At 41.5% G+C, this 26,864-nt stretch overlaps 1 protein-coding gene across 1 annotated transcript; it reads right to left on the bottom strand.

Annotated features, from left to right (window-relative positions):
* Positions 1 to 4,501: 4,501 nt before the first annotated feature.
* On the bottom strand, positions 4,502 to 23,966 carry RND3 (Rho family GTPase 3). The gene is made up of 5 exons (XM_012659434.1): positions 23,524 to 23,966; positions 22,953 to 23,040; positions 11,216 to 11,325; positions 7,938 to 8,072; positions 4,502 to 6,570 (listed from the first exon to the last, which is right to left on the bottom strand). The coding sequence occupies exons 1-5, from the start codon at positions 23,671 to 23,673 to the stop codon at positions 6,319 to 6,321; spliced, it is 735 nt and encodes a 244-aa protein (XP_012514888.1). The 5' UTR covers positions 23,674 to 23,966; the 3' UTR covers positions 4,502 to 6,318.
* Between the last annotated feature and the right edge of the window lie 2,898 nt (positions 23,967 to 26,864).

Below are 26,864 nucleotides of genomic sequence, written 5' to 3'. Positions count from 1 at the left end.
AATTTTGGGGCACACATTAGGACCATAGTTGCTGATATTTTCGTGGGGGCAGAGATGTGCACTGTGCAGAAAGGGGTAAAATGTAGAGAGGGGGTGGAGGGGTCGAGTACATACCAGATAGCCACATGGACACAGATCTTTCCTGTGTGCTTTGGGTAATTTCCCTTAGGGTAGTTCCAGGCCCAATAAGCTTCTTGGGGCTGCCGAGATAATTCTAAGAGCTCTGCTTAATCAGAGCGTTAGAGATAATTCAAGTCAGGCCATAGCAATTCTAAGAGCATATTTCCTTCTGACAGTTCAAGTCATTCATTAACTCACTAATTAACTCCTTAATTCATTAATTAACCTGCTGTAGGTTATAGGTGTACATTAGTGAATAAATCACAGTCCCTTCTTGCGGAGCACAGCGTTGGGGCATTTCAAGACATTCTAGCAATTCTGCTATCTAGGAAGGAGGGGACCTGGATGTCCAGACTCACAAATTGGGGAAAAGGTGGTCACATAATGACCAAGAAAGTCCAGATCTTTTGGGACTTTTGGATGATGTTAAAAAGACCATGAAAGTCACATCGGCTGATGGCTTTGGGCCTTCTTTCCACAGAATATGTTTGGAGAAAGATGGAAAAATGATTAGAAATGATTGCCTGGCACAGTTGGACAATGAATGGATCAAGGTCAGGGCTGAGTAGGTTGGGCACTAGATAAGCAAAAGCAAGGACACTCTGTCTTCCAGAAGTGTACAGTGGCACTTGAAGAAGAGAAAACTCTTAGCTCACAATTCTGTGGACGGGTTACACGTGGCACCTCTCTCAGGTCTGTTGACAGCCAGTTAATCCCCCTGGTGACCATCAGTTGAATGGAAATGACTGCATTGTTTGAATTGAGGCAGGTTTTCTACATCCTTCCCTGTTCTCTGGGACTGTGCCAGTCGTCTGTGAAGGAAAGTAGCTACTTTTCAACACTTGAGACAGCAATTTATTGAGTGTGTATCCTTGGGAAACTCAGTGAGTAAAGTAGCTCTGCCCCCACCCCCAGCTGTCTTCCTCCTAATAAGGAATTTCTGCAATTAGAAGATTGTGTCTAATGTAGGAGATTCTGTTTCACGTCATTTATGCTATCATTTTTACATCCACCCCACAGGAGAATTAGACACAACTTGGTAGTTGCTCAGCAACTGTTTTTCTCTTCTGTAGTTTATTCATTTTAATGCTGGCATCTACGGCATCTATTTTAGGACTCTAGAACTATTGCTGTGGAACCTCTTGGTTCTAGCAAAGTTCAAAAAGTCCTGGGTTGTGGAAAACCGTGTGTGTCAATCATCATGGATCCTTTCATTGTCGCCTCATAATGCTCCCACCACTCAAAAAGTAGAGCCAACATGGAGGTGAAGGCAGAGGAAAATTAGGGGACAGGAAGTGATGGGAGCCAGGAAGGAGTCAGAATCATGGGAGGACGAGTAAGGTGCAGACCTGGGGAGGTCACCATGCATGTGACCACATTGGGGCTCAGAGAGTGGCTATATGGCCATAGTGTTCAGCTTCCATGTGCCTGGGACTACACACTACACACAGGAAGTATTTGGCCATGACAAGATGGTGTTGTGGTAAAGAGTGTGGTATTGTAGAGGTGACTTCCAATCTAGGTTCTTCCATGTGACCGTTGAGAAGATATCTGGTTCCCTGTAAAGCAGGGAATTTGATGATATTTAACTTACTGTATGTATTTGTCGTGAGGAATATGAGTTATATGAACCATTAAAACAGTGTCTGGCACATAATATGTGCAATTTAAGTGTCAGCTGTTACTTTGACAGTCGGGTTGACCACATATTGACCCAAGTTTTTTTTTTTTTTTTTTTTGTGGAATGTCTTTTTTTTGTGTAATTGTTTTAAAATAGAGGCCCACCATCAGTACCTCCATGTTCATAGAAGAAAAGTACTATGGATCCCTTCAAAATAAACAAAATCCAAAAGTAAAATCCCAAAGAGTGAAATGGCTTTGCCATTTCTACAAATTTTTATCTTGGGGTTCACTAGAACTTGTTTCCTGTCGGGGGACAGAGACAAAGAGCCTTAGAATTCACTGTTAGCCAATAATTTTAAGTGCTCTTTTAGACTGCCAGGAAATATGAATTTTCAACATTAGATAGTGAGTTCTCCATCTTCAACCAAAGTGTTCTTACTTTGGCTTTTTGTCATCTTCTGAGAATTAATTCTATTTTTTATAATTGAATTTTATTTCATTTATTTCAAATACTACTTGAATTTCTCTTTTCCAGTATGCTCGGCAATTAAAGATTTCACAGGAGAAAGTACAAATCTACAGCAATGCCATCACATTTTATAACAGACGATTGTTTGGGGGGTGTTCATACTCAGCTGTGAAGGAATATTTTCTCCTACTGGACTTCTAAGCAGTCATAAAAACCTGTGTTCATTATGCAAACACTACAATGATGACTGGCCACTTTGTTGTTCACATTGTTCTTCCACAATCACCATACATGGGCCCCAATTATTAGGCTGCACTCCAAAATTCCTTTTGCACCACCAGCTTATAGCATTATATATGTGGTGCCTCGTATGTGGCTATTGCATTGGTGTATCTGGCTACATACTGGAATATTTACTACCAACCCTGTATCTAGGATTCAGTTAATATCATTGAGGATCACAACTAGATCTGACTCACTATGGTTCGTTCGTGACTGTCTGCCTCCCAGGTCAGAGGTTGTATTTTATTCATGATTATGTGCCAAACCTAGCAAAGTACTGCGTATATAGTGGGCACTCAATAAATATTTGGTGAATGGAAAAATGACAAGAATAAAAACTGTGAGGTTTAGAACAAAATAGTGATGTCAAAACAATCCATCAAAAAGAGGATTAGTAGCTTTAAGAGTTTCAGGAGTCTTAAAGGATGAAGTCATTTTAAAAACTTCCTTCTAATAAAAATAATTCCCTGGGTTATTTCTAAGTTTGCACTTAAGATACATACCCTATAAGACTCCAATCTTCTAAGCAAGTATTCCTGGAAAAGATTAATAGGGGTGAGAGAGACACAGTTAAAGTCTTATTCAGAGTTTGAAAACCACCTTTTAGTATTTAAAAAAGGCATTAATCATGATCATTAATCAATAGAAAGGAATGCTCACAGAATGCTTAGAAGAAATGTTTGCTAAGGCAAAAAGTCAGAGAAAAGGAAGGCATACATGCCCAAGGCTGAAGGCAAACTTTTTTCTTTTGCTTCAACAAATTAAAGCTGCAGGAAAAGAACAATTGACCAGAGGGGAACATTACTGTACAACCTATAAAATACTACCAAGGTCAGCAGAAACTCAGCTTTTAATTTTATTTTTTCTGTGCCAGTGATTGTTGAGAAACGCATTTCTTGCAAGCCTGACTTAGACATTATGTTTAGAAGTTACTCAACACCAAGGATTTGGAAAGTACTTTTATTTCCTTTGCTATTGGATGACAATGAGTTACAATCATTTTCAGTAAATCCCTGTGCTTTTAAAATTTTTTTATAAGACTATCCCGTAATGCCAATGCTCTTTAATTTGTTCACTCATGCTGGGTCCTTTGGTTTCTCCTTTGCTTTGTGTTTCTGAGAATTATTTCCAAGCAAGTAACGATACCACAAAGATTTCTAAAGCCATTAATAACAACAAAAAAAGCCAACAAGGATACAGTTTTTATATGAAGTGACTTAGCTGTGTGAAAGAATCAATGTTTAAAATCCCAAATGGAGTATCTTCAGGCATTTATGTAAAACTTATGTTTAAGTATTTTAGGTGAAGACTGAGAGTCAGCTGGGCTTATGGGGGCCCAGGCCTCTCTCTAACCTAAGCTATTCCACGCTTACTTTACAACTTTCAGGTCACTGGGGAAGCCTGTTACCTTGTCCTGTGTTATTTAAAGATGCTACTCTCATCAGATTCTACTATCATAAGACTATTTTTGTTTTGCCTTTTTATTCCTTCCATTAATGGCTACAATAATAGCTGGGTTCTGGGCTCTCCACACAATTGACTGCTGTGAACAAGAACTTGCCTTTGCAAGAGGATGGCTGGGTTAGGGACCAAGGCTCAGGACTGTGGAGGGCAGAGAAGCAAACTAGGCTCACATTAGAATTAAACCTGTGACTTGAGACTGCGTCATATTGCTTCACTTTAAGATTTCAATGAGTTTCCTTATTTTCTACAGTTTAATCCTAGGCAGTATCAGGGCTCTGTTTTGTATATGATCAGATCACTTAATCTAATTATGCCCCATTTTCTTCTTGTGAATGGAAATCATCATGAAAACCTTATAAAAGATCTGTCTTTCCTTGAGAAACTATTACTACTGTGACGAATCAAAAAATTCCAAAGCTCTACTAGTTCAGGAAATGTTAGGCCAGATTCTATAATCGTCTCTATTAAAGAAATCATCTCTATTAAAGAACAAAGCTAAACAGCTGAATCAGGAAGTAGATAATAAAAGACGGATCACATTTAAGACAAAGACATGGTTATTTTTTTATTTGAAGAAAAAAAAAGTATGTTTTAATAAATACTGCGAGAACATTGACCAAACATACAAAGTGACTTCAACATTTTTAAAAAAATGCAACGAAAGTTCTGCTTTATAACAGTTATAACTTATTTTCTTTTTACAATATTTAAATACAGAAAGCACTTGCCAGCTATTTTGTAATACTGCCCAAAGCATAATGCTGCATCAATCAAAGCATATTATGTTGGTAAAATGTCTGGATTTCATGGGAAATGACTGGAATGGTATTTTCTTGCAGAGACAAAACAAAGTGCTTGTAAGACATAGAACTGAGTGTTGTAATTACCTTAATCTCCTCTCCTGCCACAATTTAATGGGAGCACAGCCTCAACACTTCAAAAATGAAGCATTATCTTGGAAAGAAAGCTCGTTTTCAACAAGCGCCAACAATAAACAGGTCAGATCTAGTTTCTTCTCTGAAAGAATCTCTAAAAGGAACTGGTCAAAAAAAACTCTGTAAACTATTTTAAATGCTGATTATTTTATGTAACAGGGATCAAGTGTTGAACATGGACCTTGGCTGAATCTGGTTAAGTGAGGTTTGGCAATCACTCTCTAGAAATGCCCCAGTACTGTGTCAGGACTGGAATTACATAAGTTTCTGCTATGGGTTCTCTAAAGCTTGTCTAAGTGGGTCCTTCTCTTATCAATGTTCATTTAAAGAAACTGAAATAAACTAACAGATCATCAGATGCTGCCAGTTTTGGAGCTTCATGCCAAAATAATAGTCCTTTTGTTTTATATTTTTGGTAACTTAATTCCAGGCAACTTTACTCACAAACTGTGCTTTCTGCTACTATTCCTTCATTCATTACCTCTTCTGGTGAAAATAGTACCTACATTTTTTTCTCTCCTTGGATCATTCTATGACATCAAACCAAGACACCTTTCATTTGACTTTGCATTTTTATCAACGATGGCAAAAAAAAAAAAAAAAAAAAAATCACATACCCTCTTTTCTAAACAGTTCACAAAAATATTACATTGAGCAATTTACCACTTTTTAATGACAATCACAATGATGAACAGAACCATCAGACTGAATAAAAAAAATCAACACTTTTTTTCTATATGATCTATATGATCTTTGCAGTGCTGGTCTACAAATCTTGCAAGACTGCAAAAGCCTTTCCTTAGAACCATCTCATTCAGCTATCTTCAGGAAGGCAAGGTTTCAAAGCCTCATAGTTTTCCTCGAGATATCCCCATGGGTCCTGATACAATTTCCATTTTAATGATGAGCTAGAAAGAAATTAGATCACATCCTCTAGAAAACTAAACGCTAAGGTCACAGTACCAGTTCCCCGATGAGGATGGTATATTAATATATACTTTTTGTAAAGGAGATTAAAACATTTAGAAATTAAATCAAAGTAGAGATCCATGAATAGATTGTAACAACAACAACAACAGCAACAAAAAAAACAAAACAAAAATGCAAGCACCATTCAGAGTGTGATTTTTCTTCTCGGAGGTACTCGCATTCCTCCTCATCTTCCTCTAGCTCATTTATCTCTCTCTTTTTTGGCATATTTTTCAAGTTACACTTCAAAACTCTTCCACGAAGTCACTTCTCACCACTTGGTCTACATGCCAAACCTAAGGACAGGATTCCAAAAAGATGAGTATCCTTTCAAATGCCTCCTAAGCCTCTGGTATATATGACTTTGGCTGTGCACTTCATTCAGACTTCACCTTTTTGTTTGGCTGTTGTTTTTTACACTAGATTCCCTTGTCCTCATTAAAGATAACGAAAAATTCACATCACGGTGCAGCTCTTTGCTTTGTCCTTTCGTAAGTCCGTAGCAACTGCCGAGAGTTCTGGTCTGCTAGGCATGTGTGAAATCCGCTTTGTGGCCCTTTGTGATTTGTTCCGCTTAACGTTTTTATTTGTCTTATTTACACATGCCAACGTGGCAACGTGAAAAATGTCTCTGACGCTATTTTCGGACTGTAAAGCTGAGCATTCAATGTATGTAGCTGCTCCAATCTGTTTGGCCATATTTGCCCCCTGAGAAACAAAAGAAGGGATTTTAATCAGCAATAAGACTTTGAGGGAAAGTTATAGAGTATCTTCTAATACTACAAAATAATACTGCATTGCAAAACATTTTCTAATATGTTAACTGAATTTTCATTTAGTCATTGCAAAACAAAATGCTTTTTTTTAAATTTGAGCTGCCTTATTTATTACTTCATAAATATTTTTATGACCCAGTCCTAAGATGCTCAATTATCATTTACTCAATCGATACTGCTAGAGCTCCCCATAGATGCTAAGGGCTGATCTAACGTCACTGGCTCATTAATCAACAAGGACCCTGGTCATCAAATACTTAACATGAAGTGATTCAAAGAAGGAGGAGAGGAGCTAAGGATGTGATTCATCTTCACCACCAACTGTAACCAAGAGTTAACTGGTTATTTAGGAATCACAGAATTACCAAGAGAACCTTACTTACTACTGGAAAAGTTAGCTGAAGATCATGAACACACAGCTCTGGCAGGGCTGATGTGGCCTCTAGAGCCTGTTCCAGCACCTGATGGGGCATTTAATTTCTCTTTTCTTGAGCGTAAATGGCACTCAAGACTAGTGGATAGGTTGTACAAAACACAGGGGCAATGAATGAAATTTCAAATCAATTTTGAAATTTACATGATTGTATCTTAGAGTCAAAGTAAGTTGAGGAAATGAATACTTCTATTATGACATCTGTTACTTCGTGTGTTTCCTATTTTATGAAACACAAAATATGTAATTTCAAAGTGTGGACAATACTACCAATATCCACATGTGTGCATCAATCAAAATGACTTATTTAAATAATCAAATTTTATGAATTAGAACTGCAAGACAAAGAAGACTGTCATATTTAAAAAAATAAATAAATTCTGAGTAAAGTTCTGGCTATGCCAACGTGAACTCTCTTTAGAATCTGGTTGTAGGTTTTAAGACAATGAACTTCTGAAACTGATTCTCCATTCTAAACACTTGAGGGAAATGCGTGTACAAATGACGAACCTCTGAAAGAGATTTTATGGAGTGTTCTACTTTACTGGCAACAGCCTTTTTATTGTGCTGCTGAGTGTAAAATAAGATTACCTCTCTTAAAAGAGTATTACTGATTTTGACCACTTTCTCCTTTAAATCTATTTAACTTTAAATCTCCTGGGAGTTGTAGATATACGAGGTTAGCATATGATCAACTGTTTTATGTACTCAAATATCACGTGATTATGCTATTAAATGACAGAGCATTTCACATTTCACAATTGACCACTGCCTGAGCCTTTAGAAAAGCAGCTACTTTTAAATTTAATTTATTTTGAGTGATATTCCATTTCTTTCACTCTTTTGCACACTAACAACATACATACCTGGTCATATGACACTGGTGTCTGCCTGTGATTCGAGAGCTCTACTAATGTACTAACATCTGTCCGAAGATCAGACTTGCAGCCGACCAAGAGCATCTTGGTATTGGGACAAAACTCCTGGATTTCACCTTTCCACTGTGAGGCGAAAAATAAATAAATAAATAAACAATTAACAAAGCACTGGTATCCATAAAATGCAAACAATTTCTCCACTGGCAGACACTGGAAATGGAATTCCTAAAAAGGAAGGAAATTAAAAAGAATGTCACTTGTGATGAAGGAGTAAACTTGCATTTATCTCCCAAGTGGATATTAAGTTTTACTACTTTTTAAAATGGATCCACTGGTGAATGCTAATGTATATTATTATCTATTCTCCGTCTCCGTGACTCATCTGTCCCTACTATAAGAGACTTGTTGGGTGTTGTCTGAAGGTAGTTTCAACAATTTTTAATGATTGGGCTATCTCTGAAAGATGAAAGTGTCTTAAGAATAATTATATATCCTAACAAGGAACTGCATCTTCAGATATGCTGAGCTGAGGCTCCCCAGCTAGAAGGCTGGGACTAAGCAGAGCCAACATTACCACAACTATGCATTCATTGATTGCATCTAGAAAGAGGGAAGTATGCCACCATGTGCTGGAGGCTCTGTTTAGGTACCTGAGGTAGAGTAATAAAACAGAACATCCTGCCTTGATGGAGCTGCCACTCAAGTGATTCAATCAACACAGACCAGGACATTTGCAAAGGACCATCTCTTGGGCTTTCAGGAAGGCATTTGGTCTTGTAGCTCATATGCCACTGAGTTACTTTTTAAGTTAGACAAATTATTAAATATCTCAATCTAGTCCAATTTGGCTAGTTGTTTCATGACTTATAAGAATGATTAGAATCTCCAGAAATGCCTGGCAGGGAATTCCAATTGTCCTCTTTAAGAGAAAGTGGATGGCTTTTTGTGGTTTCATTTCCTTAAGCTTAAGCTCTCCAGCAGGATGGGGGTCAGGGGTTCAGAGTGTTCACAGGAGAGCTCTGGCTCTTGGAGGACAGGGCCTAGAGAGGCTGAGATGGGGAAGTAGAGCCTGACCCTTCCCACCCACATTCACAAATATGTATTAAGTGTTCTACTAAGTATTGTGGTGGTGACAAAGATGATTAAGAAGACATAGCTGTATCTTCCAAAAAGGAATTCATTCACAGAACAGTAGGGGTGATGAAGTCATGTACATAAGGATAATCCTAGATAAGAAGGACATCCTGCAAGAGTCATTTAAAAGACCAGTAGAGGAGGAATTTCTGGATCTAGAGGTATACTTTGGGCAATAAACTCTAGTCCAAAGTACATCAGTGGATTGAAAGGAGTAATGCACTAGCCATAAGAGCCTAATTTGTCCACTGATTCCTTCCTTCCAGAATTATGTAGGAGCATCTACCATATGACAGGTGGCACTGGAGTTAGAACTGGAAGGTGAATTGAGAAGAAGAATAAGAAATCCTTCCTACTTCAAGTCACTCTAACCTCTTTGATATTCAAGGACTTAAAGAATTCAATTAATGAAGACGAACCACAGCAGGGGTTATCATGATCCTTAAACCTCCCAGGAATATAAAACACACTCATTAATATCTATAAGGCCAAAGTCACTATTCATTTGGTATTAGAAGACAAAAGCAAAATAAAACAGGAGAAAGGCTTTTCATCATAAATTATGTATAACCTGATACTACATCAAGTAAAAACTCCAGTAAATAAGCAACCTCTTTCATCTACAGACAGAACTAGACATGCTGTTATGTTGTTCTTCAGCTGTGTAATGACTCTGGCCTCCCTCTGCATGTCTAGCAATTGTTTACAAGCATTAAAGACAGGAAAGGTGTATTCCTGCCTGAATTTGACAAGCCCTAGCATTATGTGAGTTAGATATACAAATCTAACACAAAGGAGTTAAAAAGTGAAAAAGAGCCTTTGATCTATTAAGAAAGTCATATTTCATTGAACTGTGCTTGTAATGTTTAGTAGAGACAGGGGGATGATTATACTTCAAACCCTAATTTCACAATGACACATAAGCCAAGTAATCAAATACAATAGGAGAATATAACCTAATAAAAACACACAAAATACAAATTCCACTAAAAATTAAAACCAAAAAACAAAAAAAAAACTAAAACCAACCCAGGCCAACAACATGGGTTTTTCTCTTTCTCAATCCCTGCGGTACTCTGACTGGCCCACATGGGTCACCACTCAGTTGACACCACCTTGCTTTCAGCCACATTCAGTGTCTAATCCAGTGACGGAAAAGAGAGGGTGCTCACCAACAGTCTGATTCTGAAACCCACAGCGCTCGTCTGAGAAAATAGCTGAGAAAATAGCTGGCTAATAAATGCTGACCCTTGGATCAGCATGTGCTTTCTATAACTACCCGGAGGTGGAATCCCAGGCTGCTGGAGGCCAAGGAACACCCATCACTCCGACTTTTCTCCCTAGGACCTGCGATCCTTCCTGAAACAGGTCCCCTTCCTCGACCTCCCCTGGCCCCTTCCCTCCAGAACTTCCTCAGGTCCCTTCTCCACCTGTAGCACCTGACTTATCTCTGCCTCCAGAAACGAGGTGTAGTCTATAACATGCTCACAACTACTGTTTCTATTAGTATTAGACATCTACTTGATCATAATTCACATGGTCTGATGTCTGAAGACACATCCCTATTCCTCTTATACCAGTTCCATTTCTGTTTCTGATGGATAACAACATCATAACTGAAACACAGCTTCCTCATTAAAATAGCTGTTATTGCATTCATCTGAATATCTGAATTAAGGTCAAATGTAAATCTGTAAACTCAGGCACAGTCTGTTGAGAAAATGAAAGAAGAAGGAAGGGAGGGAGGGAGGAAGGAAGGGAGGGAGGGAGGGAGAAAGGAAGGAAGGAAGAAAGGAAGGGAGGGAGGGAGGAAGGAAAGAAGGAAGATGGCAGTAATCAAATACAACTGTTTTTAGCTGCACCATTGCCTCCAAAGGGACACACGTGGAGGCTCTTAAAGGGTATTTGGTTTTGTGCCTCATGAAACAAAATTTCAAGCAGGTTCACATAAAAAATAGTGACACATATATATGTGGAAACCCTGTTTTGCTGTGAGAGTGTCCTTTCTGATGCATTAATTACAAAATATGAGGCATGGAATTAACTAGAGTCTTTGAGCTCCCTAGCCAATCACATGTTTCCATTTATATATAGCCCAGTACTGAACTATGTCACCATTCCCCAGCACTTGCCTTTTTCAGGACACTGTCCAGAGTCTCTGGTCTACTGATGTCAAAGCAAATCAGCACTGCGTCCGAATCTGGGTAAGAGAGGGGGCGCACGTTGTCATAGTAAGGCGAACCTGAGAAGAAACAAAGGCATACAAGTTTTCAGATGAAAGTCTCCTTTGTTTCTCATGCTTTAACTCTACCCTTTTGAGCCAAATCCCTTGACTGTCACATCATGGCCCCACCTCTGCTTCCCAAAATTCTTAAAAAAGAATGCAAACAAACACACAAAAGCCTGATTAGTAGTACATTCGCTTCTACCAGAGGATGAATGAAGCTTCACATGTATCTGACCTAAATTCAAGGGGAGGGCCAGGATCTTTGGGTGAAATCTGCCTGGTTCAAAGATTAGGCCTTGATGGCACCTGGGTGAAGTGGGGACGCACCCAGGGCCAGGTGGCCTTGAGTGTAAATCTGCCTCCTCCGCTAAGAGAGAGAGGGCAAGGTAGTTTAGGACTCTTTGCCTAGGATTCCTCACTCACACAATGAAGATGCGACAACTTATCTACTTAGGATGAAATCAACCTAGGCGGTGCCTAGCATTTAGTAAGGGATTAGTAACTATTAACTCTGGTTATCACGGTTGTATTGTCACTATTGTTAAAAGCTGACTGGTAGCAAGGACCATAAATTGAGCTACTTCTTGGAAAAGTAACCCAAACTCAAGATCAGTCTGACAGTGGGATGGGGGTGAAGGCAGAAAGGAGGTAGAAAGTAGAGGTTTAACTATGCAAAGAGAACCACAGTAAACTACATCAATGTCACCCTATCTCCAAGTTACAAGTTTGCATAAGCCATTGACCTTCGAGCTTATTTACTGAAACTAATCCCCAAACCCTATACCTATACGGACTCTTCCTCTTACAACCAAGAATATAACAAATGTCATATTGGATCATGCCACTGTTTTGCACAGTTCCATCTCTGAGAGTGACACTGAGGCATGATCTAAGGATCTTAGCTTGGGTTAAATCCAGGGTACCCTAAAGGCCCATCACCAGCCAATTAATCTAAACCATAGAACCCCTGTAGTTATTTAGAAAGTTTCTTCTATTCCTTTAAGAATTCTAAAGGATGGGCAATTACATGAGGCCGATAATTACCAAGTGGTGTGACTGTGAAACTCAAGACAGCTTGCCAAGTGCTACTTTTCTAAGACATCCTTTTCAGTATATGCACATCTCAGAAGCATAACATGAAAATCATTTTAGTAGGCAAATACATATACGCATATATATTTGAATCCAAAGCACAGGAAGAAAATCTAAACCCCCAAAGTCTTTTTAAAACTTTATTTCGTTTTGACATCACTTTCCATGTCTAGTAGAAAAACAGGACATGTTGTCCCCTGATAAATCAAAACCTCCACAGGCAAAGTAAGGAGAAGAGACAGACCAAAAAGATTTTTTTAAAAAAAATCGTCTTTTACATTTCCATCAAAATAAAACTTTTCAGGAGTCTGGTTTTGTGATCCAGGAGAAACTGCAGTTAGGGTGTTTCAGCCTCTATTCACAGTATATTCTGGGTCCCTAGAGTCCCTTGTGGATCCCCGCGTGGCACTGTGGCTTTTTCACTAGCTGCTTTAGGGATGGAGAGTGACAACTTCAACCCAGGGGTGTCTGCCAAGCAAGGAAGAAGGGAATGTTCTAGGCATCTGGAAGAAAAGTGTGAATATATGAAGACAATTAGGTCAGCATTGTTGAGGAGCTCCCCACCCACATCTGCAATCAGAACCCTGGTGTAGCACAGGCTGAGAACCGAAAGACATTTCCCCAAAGCTTAAAGGGTCTAGAGTTTAAAAACTCAAGTCATTTTAAATATTAAAGTATATTAGAATGAGGCTGTCTCTGAAAATGACAAGCTGGGCCTGCCTTTTCATCCACTTAAAGAAGCCCTAAGTTAAGAGAATAATTCACAAATAGTTGGCTCATTTAAACATTTTTGAGAGGCATCAGAAATGAGATGAATGAACGCTATTTATGGATATTTTGGTATTTCCACACGAGTTCTGTGAAGTTCGCACTCTCTGAATTAGAACCATCCCTGTTTCTGTGTCCAAAGTCTAACTTTGACACAGCTCCTGCTGTAAACATTTGGGTATCTCTTTCCAAACAGGCAGTCAGAAAACTTAGATCACAGAGTGGAAATCCAAACACTGGACATGGATGAGGGCTTTCTCTGCTCTTCAAAGTTAGCAAGAGATGACCTGACCCCAGGCCCCAGAAAGTCAAAGCCTCCAACAGTTAGGACTGTCAGAAACCTAACCGGCTTCAAAGATCTTTCTAGAAAAGCACTCACGTTAGGAAAGACGCCTCTCTCCCTGTGGATGCTTTGCTGTCTCAGGCAGACCTGAACTTTGGAGGACTGGCAACTCCAGGTGCCTCTCTCCTTCCAGGACATGATGTATGATATGAGAGCCCTCATTGCTAATTTTGGATCTAAGACTACTCCATGTGACAATGGAGACCATCTTCTCCAAATACAAAAATTAGGGAAGGCCGTTGAAGAAATACGAACAGGCTGAAATAGTTTAATTAAAATTGGGACTGTCAGGAAAATCCCCAGGAGGAATGGTTTCAACATGCAGGGCACCACGGGGCTGCAGGGAACACCCCTCCCTTTGTGGACTGGTTCCCCTCCCCCACCCAATTTACGGCAATGGGGATCTGGCTTTGTGTTCAGCCCTCTGTCACCCGCTGGAGACACCTACTTACTAAAATCAAGTGGGCTGGCTTCTGTGTTTAGTGAGTAAATCCAACTATCTGCAAAATTTAGACTCCGGTCTGATTTTAAAATGAAACAGATTTCTCAAGTTAAAGCAGATTCTCATGGAGGTTTGTTCTGCTTTTGTTTTTACCTGGCTGACAGTTTGACTGAAAATTCTTATGTAGTATAAAGAAAGGTTCATGAGAAATAAACCACCATGCTTGTGGAGGTAGAGAGGTAATTTTTACGAGCTTTAACAAGATCTAATTAGGAATGACACTTTAACCCCACCCTAGTACTTTTGCTAATGAACAACACTGTTTTTAAATCAACCAGAGTGTCCAAAGGTACTATAAAAACAGATTCCCACAGTTATTAGTTATAAACATAATTTGCCTGACCACCAATGAAAAGAGTAATTTGTTATTAAAACTAACAAGACCATTTAGTCGTGATATTTTTTTGACAGGTTAAGGTTAATACTTTTTTGAGATAGAAAAATCCATTGTCTCTACTTTTTTCATGGTTAAAACACTGACATAGAATCATAAGAGAACTGTCCTACCAGGAAAGATGTAACAATTCATCGGCTAAGCAGGACTTTCGGGGGAAAAAAAAATCCTGTGTAACTTTACGGTGTTTACTCTGTGTTTAAGCACTTTGAATTCTTCACTATTCTTCTCCATAAAGCCCAAGTGACCACACAAAGGAAGTACGGCAAGCAAAGCCAGAGAGGGCACGGTGCAATCACAGGCATGTGTGGGATATCTCACAAGCCAAGAGAAAACAGAGGAATTCCAGGAACGACCCTGTGAAGTGAGAAGCAATCTCCACCAAAGGAAGGAGCTGAAAGTAAGTGGATAAAGCAGGAACAATACTTGGCCCTGACTCTCATATCCCTCCAGAAAAGTCTTACAACACCCTGTGAAGTCAAACAGCCAAAAATAAACTTCTATAGACTTTTTGAAAAGATACTCATGAAAAGCTTTGAAGGTGCCAACTGTAGAATTAAACACAAGAAAGAGAGTTGAACATGTTTTACTATGTATGAAAGTATTAAGCTTTCACTGCAGTACATGGTAGGTACTGATGTACACACAGTCTGTAGTCTACTACCTAAGAATATTGTACAGTTAAAGTCCAGTAAAATTTAGTTTTGCTAGACAAATAAAACTCTTTCTCAACATGTGGAATGGGCTTCCTGCATATGTCAGAGATGAGGCATTTCTCTGACACTATATGAAACTAAGCTCACAGCACTGTTCCAAGGTCCTTTTTGAGTAACCTAACTTTGGGAAACTCCATATTGTAAAGAAACAACCACATGACATATGCAAAATGTGTGCTTCGCCTCCCATTACCCCCCAAATATAGTTGAAGGGCTTTGCTGGAGGATAAATTGGAATAAGTGTACTTCTGGCGTTCTCTGAGTTGCTCAAGTTTGGCAAATATCAGCAAAGTTCTAAAAGGCTTTTGAAATTTCAAGTCTACCCATCATTGTCTTCAAGATCATTAATTCTGGGTGAGAGCAAAATTTCCATCCCAAAATAGTCGCAAAGTGCCTCACCCAGAAACTAATTCTTCAGACACATACCTGCTTGTTGAAGTCACCCTTTCGCAAAGATAGAACACGCCATATATGTACATAATTAAATGTATATGTAAGAAGATTCATGCCCAAAAGGGAGGCTTTATGAAACCTTTTGCAAAACCAGTTCAAACGCTCTGAGGCTTTGGAGAGGAGTTTGAGAACCGAAAACTCTTCTTGTTGAATATTTCATAAACATAACTTATTTTACTTGAACCTTAATTTGAAAAGCTCCTCTTTCCCTCATAAGAAATTTTTACCAAGAATGAGTTAGAAATACTGCATAGTTTGGCAGAGAAAAATATATTAACTTTTGGTATTTTTAGTGACCACCACGAGGACATCTGAACCAAACATGATCTGCCAGATTATTACAAGATTGCATTTCCTTATGCCATCTCTAATCAGAATGAAAGCTTTAAACTGGCAGCAATCTCAAGAATGTGCATTAAATCTGGGCAGAGCTTTTATATATGGCTCAGTATATAACACTCTGTTTAACTCTTTTTCCAAGTAGTCTGGACAACAAACACCATGCCTGCAAATGTGCAACAAACGTTCCCAGGAAGGACCTTTCGTTAGTTTCTTCCATAGATTCAGATTAATAGAAATAATGAACAAATCTTATAGAAATTTGGGGGTATTTATGTGTTGTTGCTAAAAAAATAGAATCAATATTTTCTATTTCTGGGTACAGAGTTGGATAGAAAGTCAGGTAGAAATAAAATTGCTGTTTGGCCTTTAAATAAAGCTGTAGCTTAAACTCCTCATCTTACTGATACACTTAAAAATATATAAGAATCAAAATATTTACTGACAGTGGAAGCATGGTAAGTCAAGAGCTTTAGGGTTAAGAGTGTGTGTGTGTATATATACACACACACATACATATATAAGAATATATGTTATATATTTTTTAAATTGCATTATCATTCACTAACAGATTGAAGTTTTTATGTTTCATATGATACTTAAGAGTCAGATTTCTTGGAGTGGAGTCCCATGAGTGAATTTGCCTTTCCAGAAACTATGTCATCAGGCTCATTTTACAAAATCAATGTGCACAACACCTGGTCAAACTTTTGAGGCAGTCTACATTCCATGTCAATAAAATTCCTGTTTTGCCAAGCGGGACCCTGAGAAAGTTGCCAATATGTAGTAACCGAGAAGACATTTAAAGGACATTGGAAAATGACTGAGGCACAACTAATTCATTTGGCATAGCCCACCAGGCACCGTGAGCTAACTGGAGACACTATTGCTCCTTGGTGGCATATTTACATGCAAAAGAACTGGATTAATGAGGAAACATCTGGTTATTTCAGGTGGCATCAGAATGACCAATCTGGATGCCTCATTGCAATGTGCAACTTAGCAAGAAACCAGATTGGAAAAAAAAACCAGCACTAAATGGAGCTAAGAAAAAAAAAAAAAATCTAGAGACAGATGTAGACTTAGAAAGGGAATTCAAACTTCCCCCTCCCTTTTCGGGGAGGTTCCATAGATTAAATGGCAATTGTTGCATGGTGGACAAATCTCCAAATGCAGTTTTATGTACTGCTTACTGGAAACCACCATCCAAACTATCTGTTTTTCCTTCACCCATGTCTCTTTCAGAGTTTCAGAGTGAAAATTCAAGTTAAGAGTTGAACTTGGTTTTGAAATTCTAATCTCCAAAGCATCATTACAGCCTTCTAAAATACCTAGTTTTGTGCAATTTTACCCTTGATATTTAAATTACAAGTGCTCATGCTGTTTTAGCTCCTTTATAAATTCTTATCCTCTCCCTTTCTCTAAGAAGGTTAATTTAAGCTACAATTCTCAACTTTCAGAATCTTGTTTTCTCCAACAGCCACTAAATGTAAGCATGCTTCCAAGTGGGAGGGATGTTAAAGACTTCTTAAGAACTGAGCCAACTTCTAGAGAAGGAAAGGAATTGTGGTGAGCTTGAATGAGCAATGCATCATGATTCTGGGGGCTTAGGCTACGTGGCTTTCAACTACTCTTTGGATCTTGTTGCTGCTAGGTGAATCCAACTTTAGAACCTCCAGGCTCACCCTCCTACAAACAGGTACTACAGCACCAGAGATAAGGGAAAGTTTCCATGTCCCCTCTTTTGTGCCGAGGGTATTCTCAGAAGGATGCCAGGGGAAGAACTCCTTACCTTGTTCAAGTCCCAGTCTACAGGCATCTCCTCCCATCTAAACTCCTGGCACTTAATCTGGCCTCTTCATTTGGTTTCTTATATAACATAAAAAATGTTATGTTGGGCCTTGGGAAAACCTGAATATTTTTAATTTTATCGTCACCTATATTTTTCACCACTTTTGTCTTGTTAAGCTAACTAGACTGTGAATACCTTGAGGGCAGACAGCTTTGTACACCGCCCCCCCCCCAAAGCATACATCAGAGTGGATACAGAATGCCCTAAAACATGTTTACTGGTTTTATAACCATTCCTGTATGTCTTGTCTAGATGTGTTACATCACCAAAGGGAAAAAAAGAAAAAGGGCCTAGTGATCCCTTTTTAAGCTGATTTTCTGGATTAATTATATACTAATCTCCAATACTGTTGAACCATTTCCATCCCTATTAAGAAATATTTCATTAGTGTGCTTGCTTGTCACCAAGACCATTCTTCAAACTTGATGTATAAGCTATAAATATAACAATTGAGACAGACTTCTGTTCATAGAGGAGTTTTTCCTTCAAGCAAGACCAGGAGGTAATTAAGATTTTTCTTTCCTCCCTTTTAAGTGTAATATACTACATTCTCTGTTAATAATGTTAAAAACTAACAGAGGAAGTGCTAACTTTAGCACTCAGGGCCTAAAAGAAGCTTGTATTATGACAAGATTCAAAAGAGTGTTCTGAGGCAATAGCATAGGTATTGTGGGGAATTTTAGCAGCTAAATTAAAATTTTTAAAAGTAATAATATGCCTTAAATAAAATGCACATTAGCTTGCCTTGGTTAAAAGCTGGCATGAATGATTATTACTCCCTAAATCACATGTGCTGAAATTACACAGCAATCAAATCTCTTAGGAAAAGATATGGTGATCCTTAAATGACTAAGTTTCTATTATTAGTAGGCATTTGGCTTCATGCTACAAATTGCTTCTATGCTTGGCAAATGTGGCAGATTTTGAAGCACAAGATATTAGAATTACTTTGGTCTCATGTATCACTTAAAAATGTTGAAACCATTACACATCGCTTTGCAGAAAACTTGAGTGAATTGGAAAATCATTAGGAGCATTTTTCTGTAACTATTAATAAAAATGCTCATTTTATAATGAAAAGGGAATACTTCTCAGTACAATGAAGAAATTATGGACCTGTATCCACAGACTACCTTTAAAAATTCCCTCTTGTAGACAATATATATGGCATTTTAAAAAAGGTTTTGTTTACTTTTAGGGGCTGGAGTACTTCAGCCCTAAGAATCAACTGGCAAAGTACCATTTGTGGTTGCTTTAATTGGTGTGTACAGTGGGGTGGAGGGAGCTGTTTCCTCCCTGAAGAGGATCTAGCTATCTAGCGGATCCATAAGCACTAGGGATGCCTGACAAGGGAAATACATTTCAACTAGGTGGAACAGGGCACTTGGATTCAAGAACCTGACAAAATTGTGTTCATCATGAGTTGGCAATGAACACCTCTAATTGGGAAGGGCTTCTTTCTCCCCACTGCCCCACCCAAACTGCATACTTTTCAGGGGCAGGACCATGTTTTAATTAACACTGCATCTTCAAGGTCTAACAGAGGGCCTGCTTATAGTGGATGTAGAAAGAAGGAAGAGAGAGGAGAGAGGGAGAAAGGAAGGAAATGTTAAGTTACTGTGCCTGGAAGAGTGCAAATGAATGATTTCCTTTCCTCTTGGTGCAAGAGACCCCACATATCCTACTTTCACCTAATGTTCTCTCCCACATCCAAATTAGCATTGTTTTGCCTAGGAATGATCATATGACCACTGGGGTGGGGGGAAGCAGATCCCTTATGAGAAGCCATCCAAGAGGCCATATAAGAGAAGAACTGCTTCTGTCTCCTAAATGGTTGCCCCACTGCCAGGAGGCCAAACAGGCCAAGAAACACCATTCGAAGGATAATGTTTATGCCATCTCTCTCCCTATGTAAGAGAAGTTAGGCATGCCCAACTTTTCCTACATAAATCTCTTTCACAAAGTTCTAAGAGGAAAAAAAAAATCATCTTGACATTCAGGACTTTACAGGCTTGGCTTGGATCTTCTCTCCCGAGTTAAATTGATAGCCTTTGGAAAAAATAAATGTAACACGAGGCATACGGCATATGTAATTATTTTCACAACCTGAACTAAACAAATGTCTTAGTGGGCAAATAAAATGTCAAACATTTATCAAAAAATAATCATGTTCAGAAATTTGCCATGAAAAGCTTGGAATTAAATGGAAAAATGTTAAAGATACTTGAAATAATCAGTTGCTGATGCAATGGTTTCTACAAGATGTATTTTATTCATGAATGACAAATCACCTTTAGTGGAAACAGTGCTTGGTGACTGTGTTTAATTAACTAACATTTCACCTCACGAACAACATAATGGAATTCTAAATAATTCCCTTATGCTTCTTTTTCCATTTGTATAAATCTAAATTCTAACTAAGATTTCATCACTGCATAATTTTGCAGTATGAAATTTTCTTAATCACCGTTTTTAAACCTTTATATTTTAGTGAAACGTGCATGAGTTTTTGTTTCATTCAATAAAAATACAAGTGATTATTTCATCTGAAACTTCATTTCAGATGATTATCTTTAATTTGATGAAAGGCAATGTTTATAAAGTTGTCATTCTTTGTGCACAGGTAATTCAGTGTTAATAAATGTCAGGGAACCTTATCTCCTTGGAAACTATGCATATCATTATCTATTTACTCATTCATCAGATTTTATTGGGTGACGACTGTGTGCAGAGACTGAACTGTAGTTTTGATTAAATACGTGAAAATATCTGAGGTGATATTTATCTGCACATTCAAAGGATGGTCTCCAACTATAAACTGCCTACATTTTGTTTGTTTTATTTTCTAGCTTTTGGAAAACAATATGCCTTTTCTCTCCTAAAAAAAAGTCAATTTAGCCCTTTGGGCACCTAATCTAAAATCTCCCTTGGTGGTCCTGTGACTCTTGAAGCTAGAGACAGGGAATGTATAGCCCAGCATTCCTATAAGCCCACCCAATCCCCCTCCCTATCCAAATGAGTTTCATTCCTAAATCCACCAGGAAGCCTGTCTCTGCTCAGAACCTGGCTTGCTCCGTAGGCTGTGAAAACCCCTGTCTGGGATGCCAGATCCCTTGAGACTAAGAACTGAAGCCAACCAACATCCTGGGAAACAAAAAGACCTGCCTGTCCGGTGTACTAAAGCCAAGAAGTATACAGCAGGGAGAGGTCCTGCACATTATCTAGCTCAGTGTCTGCTTTTTACAGATGATGAAAGTGACACCCAGGGAGGTAGGGGATTTACACACAGAAATCCGTGGTAACCAGGAGCTAAAAGCTAAACACAGCTTTGTATCAACGACTGGATCAGACCCACTGTTCCACCCCATGCCAAAATAATTTTTATCATGCATCAGGTCCAAACAAGGATTGGGGGGAAAGGAGAGGGAGTACTGGTGCTTATTATTGGTACCACACCAGCTGTGCTGTCCATTAGGCATAACAAATTCATACCAGGCTATGTCTGGGAACTAGAGCTCATTAAGTACTAGGTTGTGCAATAATTCTGATGATAGGAACTACTGAAATAAGGAACCACTAGAATTCTGTCTACAACCACCTCTACAATTTCGAGTCACTGTGTGCAATCCCCAACACAAAACACGGCGAGGTCCTGATTCTGCTGCCCTTGGGGAGCTGGAGGAAGGCCTGACTCTCCATCGGGAAACAGAATCAGCCCTTCTCACTGCCGCAGTCGAGCATCTGGCACCGACCGTGAGAGGCGCTCGTGCGAGACTCCTCGCTTGCCTTTGTGCAGGGACTGCCTCTGGCGATCCTGTCAGTCTGGTTCCTTCCTCTTGCTCTCTGATCCCCAGCGTCCCTCGGGGGCTCCAGAGGTTCCAGCCGAGGGTTGTGGGAAGCTCACAGAAGCACCTCCACAAAGCCACTCCCAGCTGAGCGCGGCTCCACCTCCAGGCCTCCCCGCCTGACAGCAAAACCTGCATGTTGGCACTTGTACTTCCTCCTCTCTAGTTTCACCCCGGATTTGGCTCGGTCCACCAGCAGCCCAGCTGCCTGCTAAACTCCCAGCCCTAAGCGCAGGAGTCTTTACCCGCCCTCCTGGTGGTTCCTGCTCTTTCAGGGGCTACACCCTTCCTGGAAACGGCACTCCGCCCGGGCACCGCTGGCCAGGGCGGCGGGTGCCCGTGTCCCAGCCCGAGATCTCAGGTGGCGCTCCCCGCCCCCACTGCCTGTGACCGCGCCCAAACCCCTAACTGAGCTGGAGGAGGATGCCTTCCCACCGGCAGCATACCTGCCTCTCCCTACCCCCGCGCGCCAGGTAGTGGGTGGGCGCATGGGAAGGCAATAACCCGGCCTTGAACCCCAGACGCTTGAAAATAACCCACCGCGGCGCCAATAATTCAAGTAGAAGGGAAGGTCAAAGGCGAGGAGCGCTGCCCGCCGCCCTGCAGGCAGGCAAAGGGGGATGCAATAGAGGTCAAAAGCGATTGGTGTGGTCGGGGGAACAGCGTGATCGCTGCGGGGTGAGGAGGAGGCTCGGTGCAGATGGGCACCGAGGCGCCGGCGCACAGAGGAGGCCCGGCCGCTGCCCGGCCCCTGCGCTGCCCGCGCCGCCGGCGCATTCCTGGCAGCAGGCGTCAAGGGCGCATTGGCCGTCTGCGCCCAGCTACTCTCCCCGGAGCAAGGAATCCGCACGTAACCGCGTCGCTTCGGGGATTTTCTCCCGCCTCCCACCACCCACGCCGCGGTCCCCGCCTCCCCGCCAACCAGACTCTTAGATCCCGGAGGGGCGTCCGCCGCCAGCTGGGTGGTTCCGCCGAGGCGCACTCACCTCCCCCGCCCCCAGCATCGGGCCACCTTGCCGCCCCGAGGCGACTCGATCACGGCGCTGCGGACAGACCGCGCCCGGCCACCCGGCCACTAGCGGCTTCAACCGCGGGGTCACCCTGCGGGCACACAGCGCCTCCTCTCCCCATTGCCATCTTCCCGTCCCCACCGTCGCCCCCCGCCCCCACTCAGAAGGGATAAATTTTCTCCCGGCGGGGACCGTGGGAATGCCCCGCAGGGGGCAAAGTTAATGGAGGGGTGCAGGGGGCTTGCGGCGCGCGGGTTCCCGAGGCCGCCGCGCACCCCCCAGCGGCTGGAAACCCGCCCCCAGCGCCACGCGGTCCGACCACTCTTACCCGAAGTGTCCCACAGGCTCAACTCTATTCTTTGTGTGTCGATTTCAAAACTGGCCGTGTAATTCTCAAACACTGTAGGAACGTAATTCTGGACAAACAAAATGGACAGAAGAGGAAGGAAAGAGGGCAAAGAGGTTATCTCAAAAGGCACGACCCCCATTGAACACCCTCTGAAAATCGCCTCCCGGTTCACCAATTAAAAAAGAAAACCCGCACGTATCCGACCACACGCTACACACACGACCCTTTGAGACCCCTGCCTGGCTCCCACTCGCCCCCGCCGGCTCTCGGAGACCCTGCTGACCCCGATCTCCGAAGCCGGGTTCTGCACACAGGAAGGAACAAGTTTCGGGAGCTAAGCAGCCCAACGTGCGGGCGCGTCCCGGCCCCTAACGCTCCCTGCGCGCTTTCCCTTTCCGAGCAATCTAACCCGGGGAAAGTGGTGAGGCGTCAGAAAAACGACTTTCAAAAGGAAAATCAGGTGAAGGAGGGAAAGCAAGGAGAAGTCCGCCTCAAGATGGGGGGTCCCACTGGCCGCCCCCCTCCTCGAAGCCCGGCGGGCCACACTCACCTCGGGGAAGCAGTCCTTGGCGAAGACGTGCAGCAGCGCGGTTTTGCCACACTGACTGTCGCCCACCACTACTATCTTGCATTTCACATTCTGATTAGGATCCATGATAGATTTACTGGATAATTTCTGGCTGGCTCTTCTCTCCTTCATTGATGTTGCCTTATTTTCTCTTGGTACAGAAATTTTCTCTTAAGAAGAAAAATATATATATTTCTCTCTCTATCAAAAGCAGGTATAAAAATAGATCGCAAGGCTGGTGGGAACCCCCCGAAGCGCAGCGCAGAGCAGGAGAGCTCGAGGAAGAGGCTCGGTATTTCCCTCCAACAAGTTTGATGCCTGACTCCACACCGCGCCTCCCAAGTGCAGTTCTGATCCGACTGCTTTGTTTCACGCTCTCTGCGCGGCTTTATACGCCCGGCCTTCCAATCCTCTTCTTTCTCAATGAGAGAAGTAAACTGATCTGCCTCCTCCCCTTTTATGGAGCCTGGGAGCGAGCGCTGTCGCTTGGCTTGCGGAAAATGTAAGCAGTGCGCCCTCTAGGGTGCCCATGCGGGATCTGTTTCACACCCACGCTCTGGGACAACCGAGAGACCCCACAGATGTTTTGCTGAGGGATGGCACTGGACAAGTCCAGGAGGAGGTGGGAAACTGAGGTCTGTGCATGATGATAGAAACCACAATTCCTTTAAAGCTATTTCAATACGTGCTTATTTACAGAAGCCGCGTGAATGTTTGTGAAAACAAAAACATTTCCCACCCAAGTGCAAGCATCGTTGTAAAATATAGGAAGCAAATCTTGGGTGGGGAAGGGTTAAATGCTTTTATTAAAAGGAAAAAGAAAAGGTTTGCATCAGGTATACAGGCCATGGAACAATAGCTAAGCCAGCTTATTCCAGATGCAAGAACTGGCATGCCTGGGTCACAGTAATAGACTGGCTTCTGAAACCTGTCAGTTTCAGTCATTCAGGAGGAGACAGACAGAAAGGTTTTGAGGAGTGGGTAGAAGAGGTGGGAAGGGAGAAGAAAGAGAAGTGGAAGATTCTCATAACTAAGAAACAAAGGCCACACCGAAAATTCAACCCCACTATACGAGGGACCCCAAACACATGTTAACACAGTTGCTCCTCCCACCCCCTTTACAGTAAGGAGACTGGTGGGGGTGGGGATTCTGACACTGTCCTTTAGTTCCCTTATCTTTAGCCTCCGCCACCCTGGAATCAAAGCACCCTAGGCTGGACTCAGGAGGCATGAATATCCTTAGCAGAAAAGTGCATGTATAACCCTCTACCTCCCCATCACCCCTCCTCCACATCCATCCCCTCGCCCTCCCACTCTTTCCCCCAGTAAGAGTCTTAGAAAGGACCAGAAATAGCTCACACATGTGTTCTTTTTACCCATGGGAAGTCCTTTTTCTCATCTTCATCTCCTGTACCCCAGATGGTGAGGAGGTTTCAGTTATTAAATTGTAGTAAGTACATTGTCCAAAATCAACTTACAAGTCCCCATATGGAGACTTCTAGGCTTGTGAATGAGAAGAAGATGGAGCGGGAAGAAAAAAAAAAAAGCAACTCTAGAAAGTTCAATATGGGGAGTGAAAAGGCACTATAAAACACTGATGTAAGTAGTGGACGGCCGGGACCCTGGGGGATCCATGGATGGTCTTCTTTTTGGAGCTGTGAAAACGGAGCCCCCCAGAGGAGAACCCTGACTCAGACTGGATGTGAGGGTCTGTGTTTACACAGGTGGAGAGCTGACCCACAGAGCTGGCCCTACTGGGTTCCTAGAGCAGCATTTGCCAAAGTTTGTTCTGCAGAGCTTGCCTCACACGAAGGGTGCCATGGACCAATTGCTGAGGGAGACACCACCCACATCCCCCCTTGAAGATTTACCAAGCACTTTGATATGTTACAGACACTAAAAAGTCCTGTAGAAAAGTAGCCTACTTAACATAATTTAACCTAGCATTTCCCAAGCCTCCTTAAGCACAGGAAACTTTTATCAAATTATTTACTTGTTCGTTTACTTGTTGAAGACGCAGTGGGCATAGTGGTTGGGGCAGGAGATCACAAAGAGGTATATTTGCGTCCCAGATTTCACATTTTCAATCTATGTGACCTTAGATGAATGATTTAACCTCTCTGAACCTCAATTTCATCATTTTTACAACATGAGTCGTACTAGTAATTATGAGGAAATGCAAGTAAAGTTTGCAGAATAGTTTCTGGCACAATAAAGAGCCCTGGACCTACGTATATTCTTCACGTAAATCTTATTTGCACTTCTCAGAACTGTTGAACATCTCTTGGGAAATTCTGGCTTCATTAGTGGAGTCACTAATTGGAACCGTGTCTATTCTGTCTTTTATCGTATTTTTAACTTATGAAGTTACCCTGTCCCAGAGATACGATTTGACCTTTCATCATATCTCTGGAAAGATATATTGATAGAGCTTATGTGGTTAAACCATTCTAACTAGCAATAATTATGAGTGTTTATAAATTGGCTGGCCAATGAATAAGGTAACTATGTAATTTATCATCTAAGTTGGAATACTTTTGAGAACAAAAGGGGGCACTACCAATGATTATGGCAGGACAACAAGGGTAAACAGGGTCTGCCCCAGGCAAAACCAGAAGGATAATCACTTCACCAGCAAATAATCAGGAATCACAGTCGATGACTATTTTTGGAAATCAGGTAACCTGGATCTCCAGGAATCTGCTGGTTGCTGAACAAAATTTAATGGATGTATAATAGACTAGAAAAACCAACTGCCTGAAGTTTCCAGGCTTGGAGTCCCTCTAGGGTAAAAATCCTTTCTTTTTCTTTTCTGAATCTCTAGTGCTCAGTGTGTGGTAGATATTTAATATATTTTTTGATTCCTCTAACATTTCGTTTAACAATTATTTGTTAAGCACCCGCCATAGACCAGGCACTGTTCTAGGTACTACGGTTATAGCAGTAAACAAGCCAGACCTGTCTGCTGCTCTCCCAGAGCATACATTCCAGACAGGACATGGACGATAAGTAAGGAAGCGAGCACACAAGTAGGAATGAATGTGCTGATCTCTATGAAGAGAAAACAACATGGCATACTAAGGCCTGGCAGGGCAGGGCTTTAGCAGTGGCCTGGTAGGGCCTCTTTAAGGAGGTTGAGTCTTTAATGATGAGAACAAATCAGCCATGAGGAGGTCCAGCAGAAGGACGCTCCAGGCAGGGGACAGACAGTGGAAAGGCTATGTGGAGGGAAGGAGCTTGGCAGGTTTGAGAAAGAGAAGGAAGGCCAGTATGACTACGGCCCACGGAAGGAGGGAGAACGTAGGCGGGAGAGCAGAAAGAAG

The sequence above is a fragment of the Propithecus coquereli genome, unplaced genomic scaffold, assembly GCF_000956105.1.
Source record: "Propithecus coquereli isolate 6110/MARCELLA unplaced genomic scaffold, Pcoq_1.0 Scaffold118, whole genome shotgun sequence".
Lineage (NCBI taxonomy): Eukaryota > Metazoa > Chordata > Mammalia > Primates > Indriidae > Propithecus > Propithecus coquereli.
This window is presented reverse-complemented; position numbering and strand designations above follow the sequence as displayed.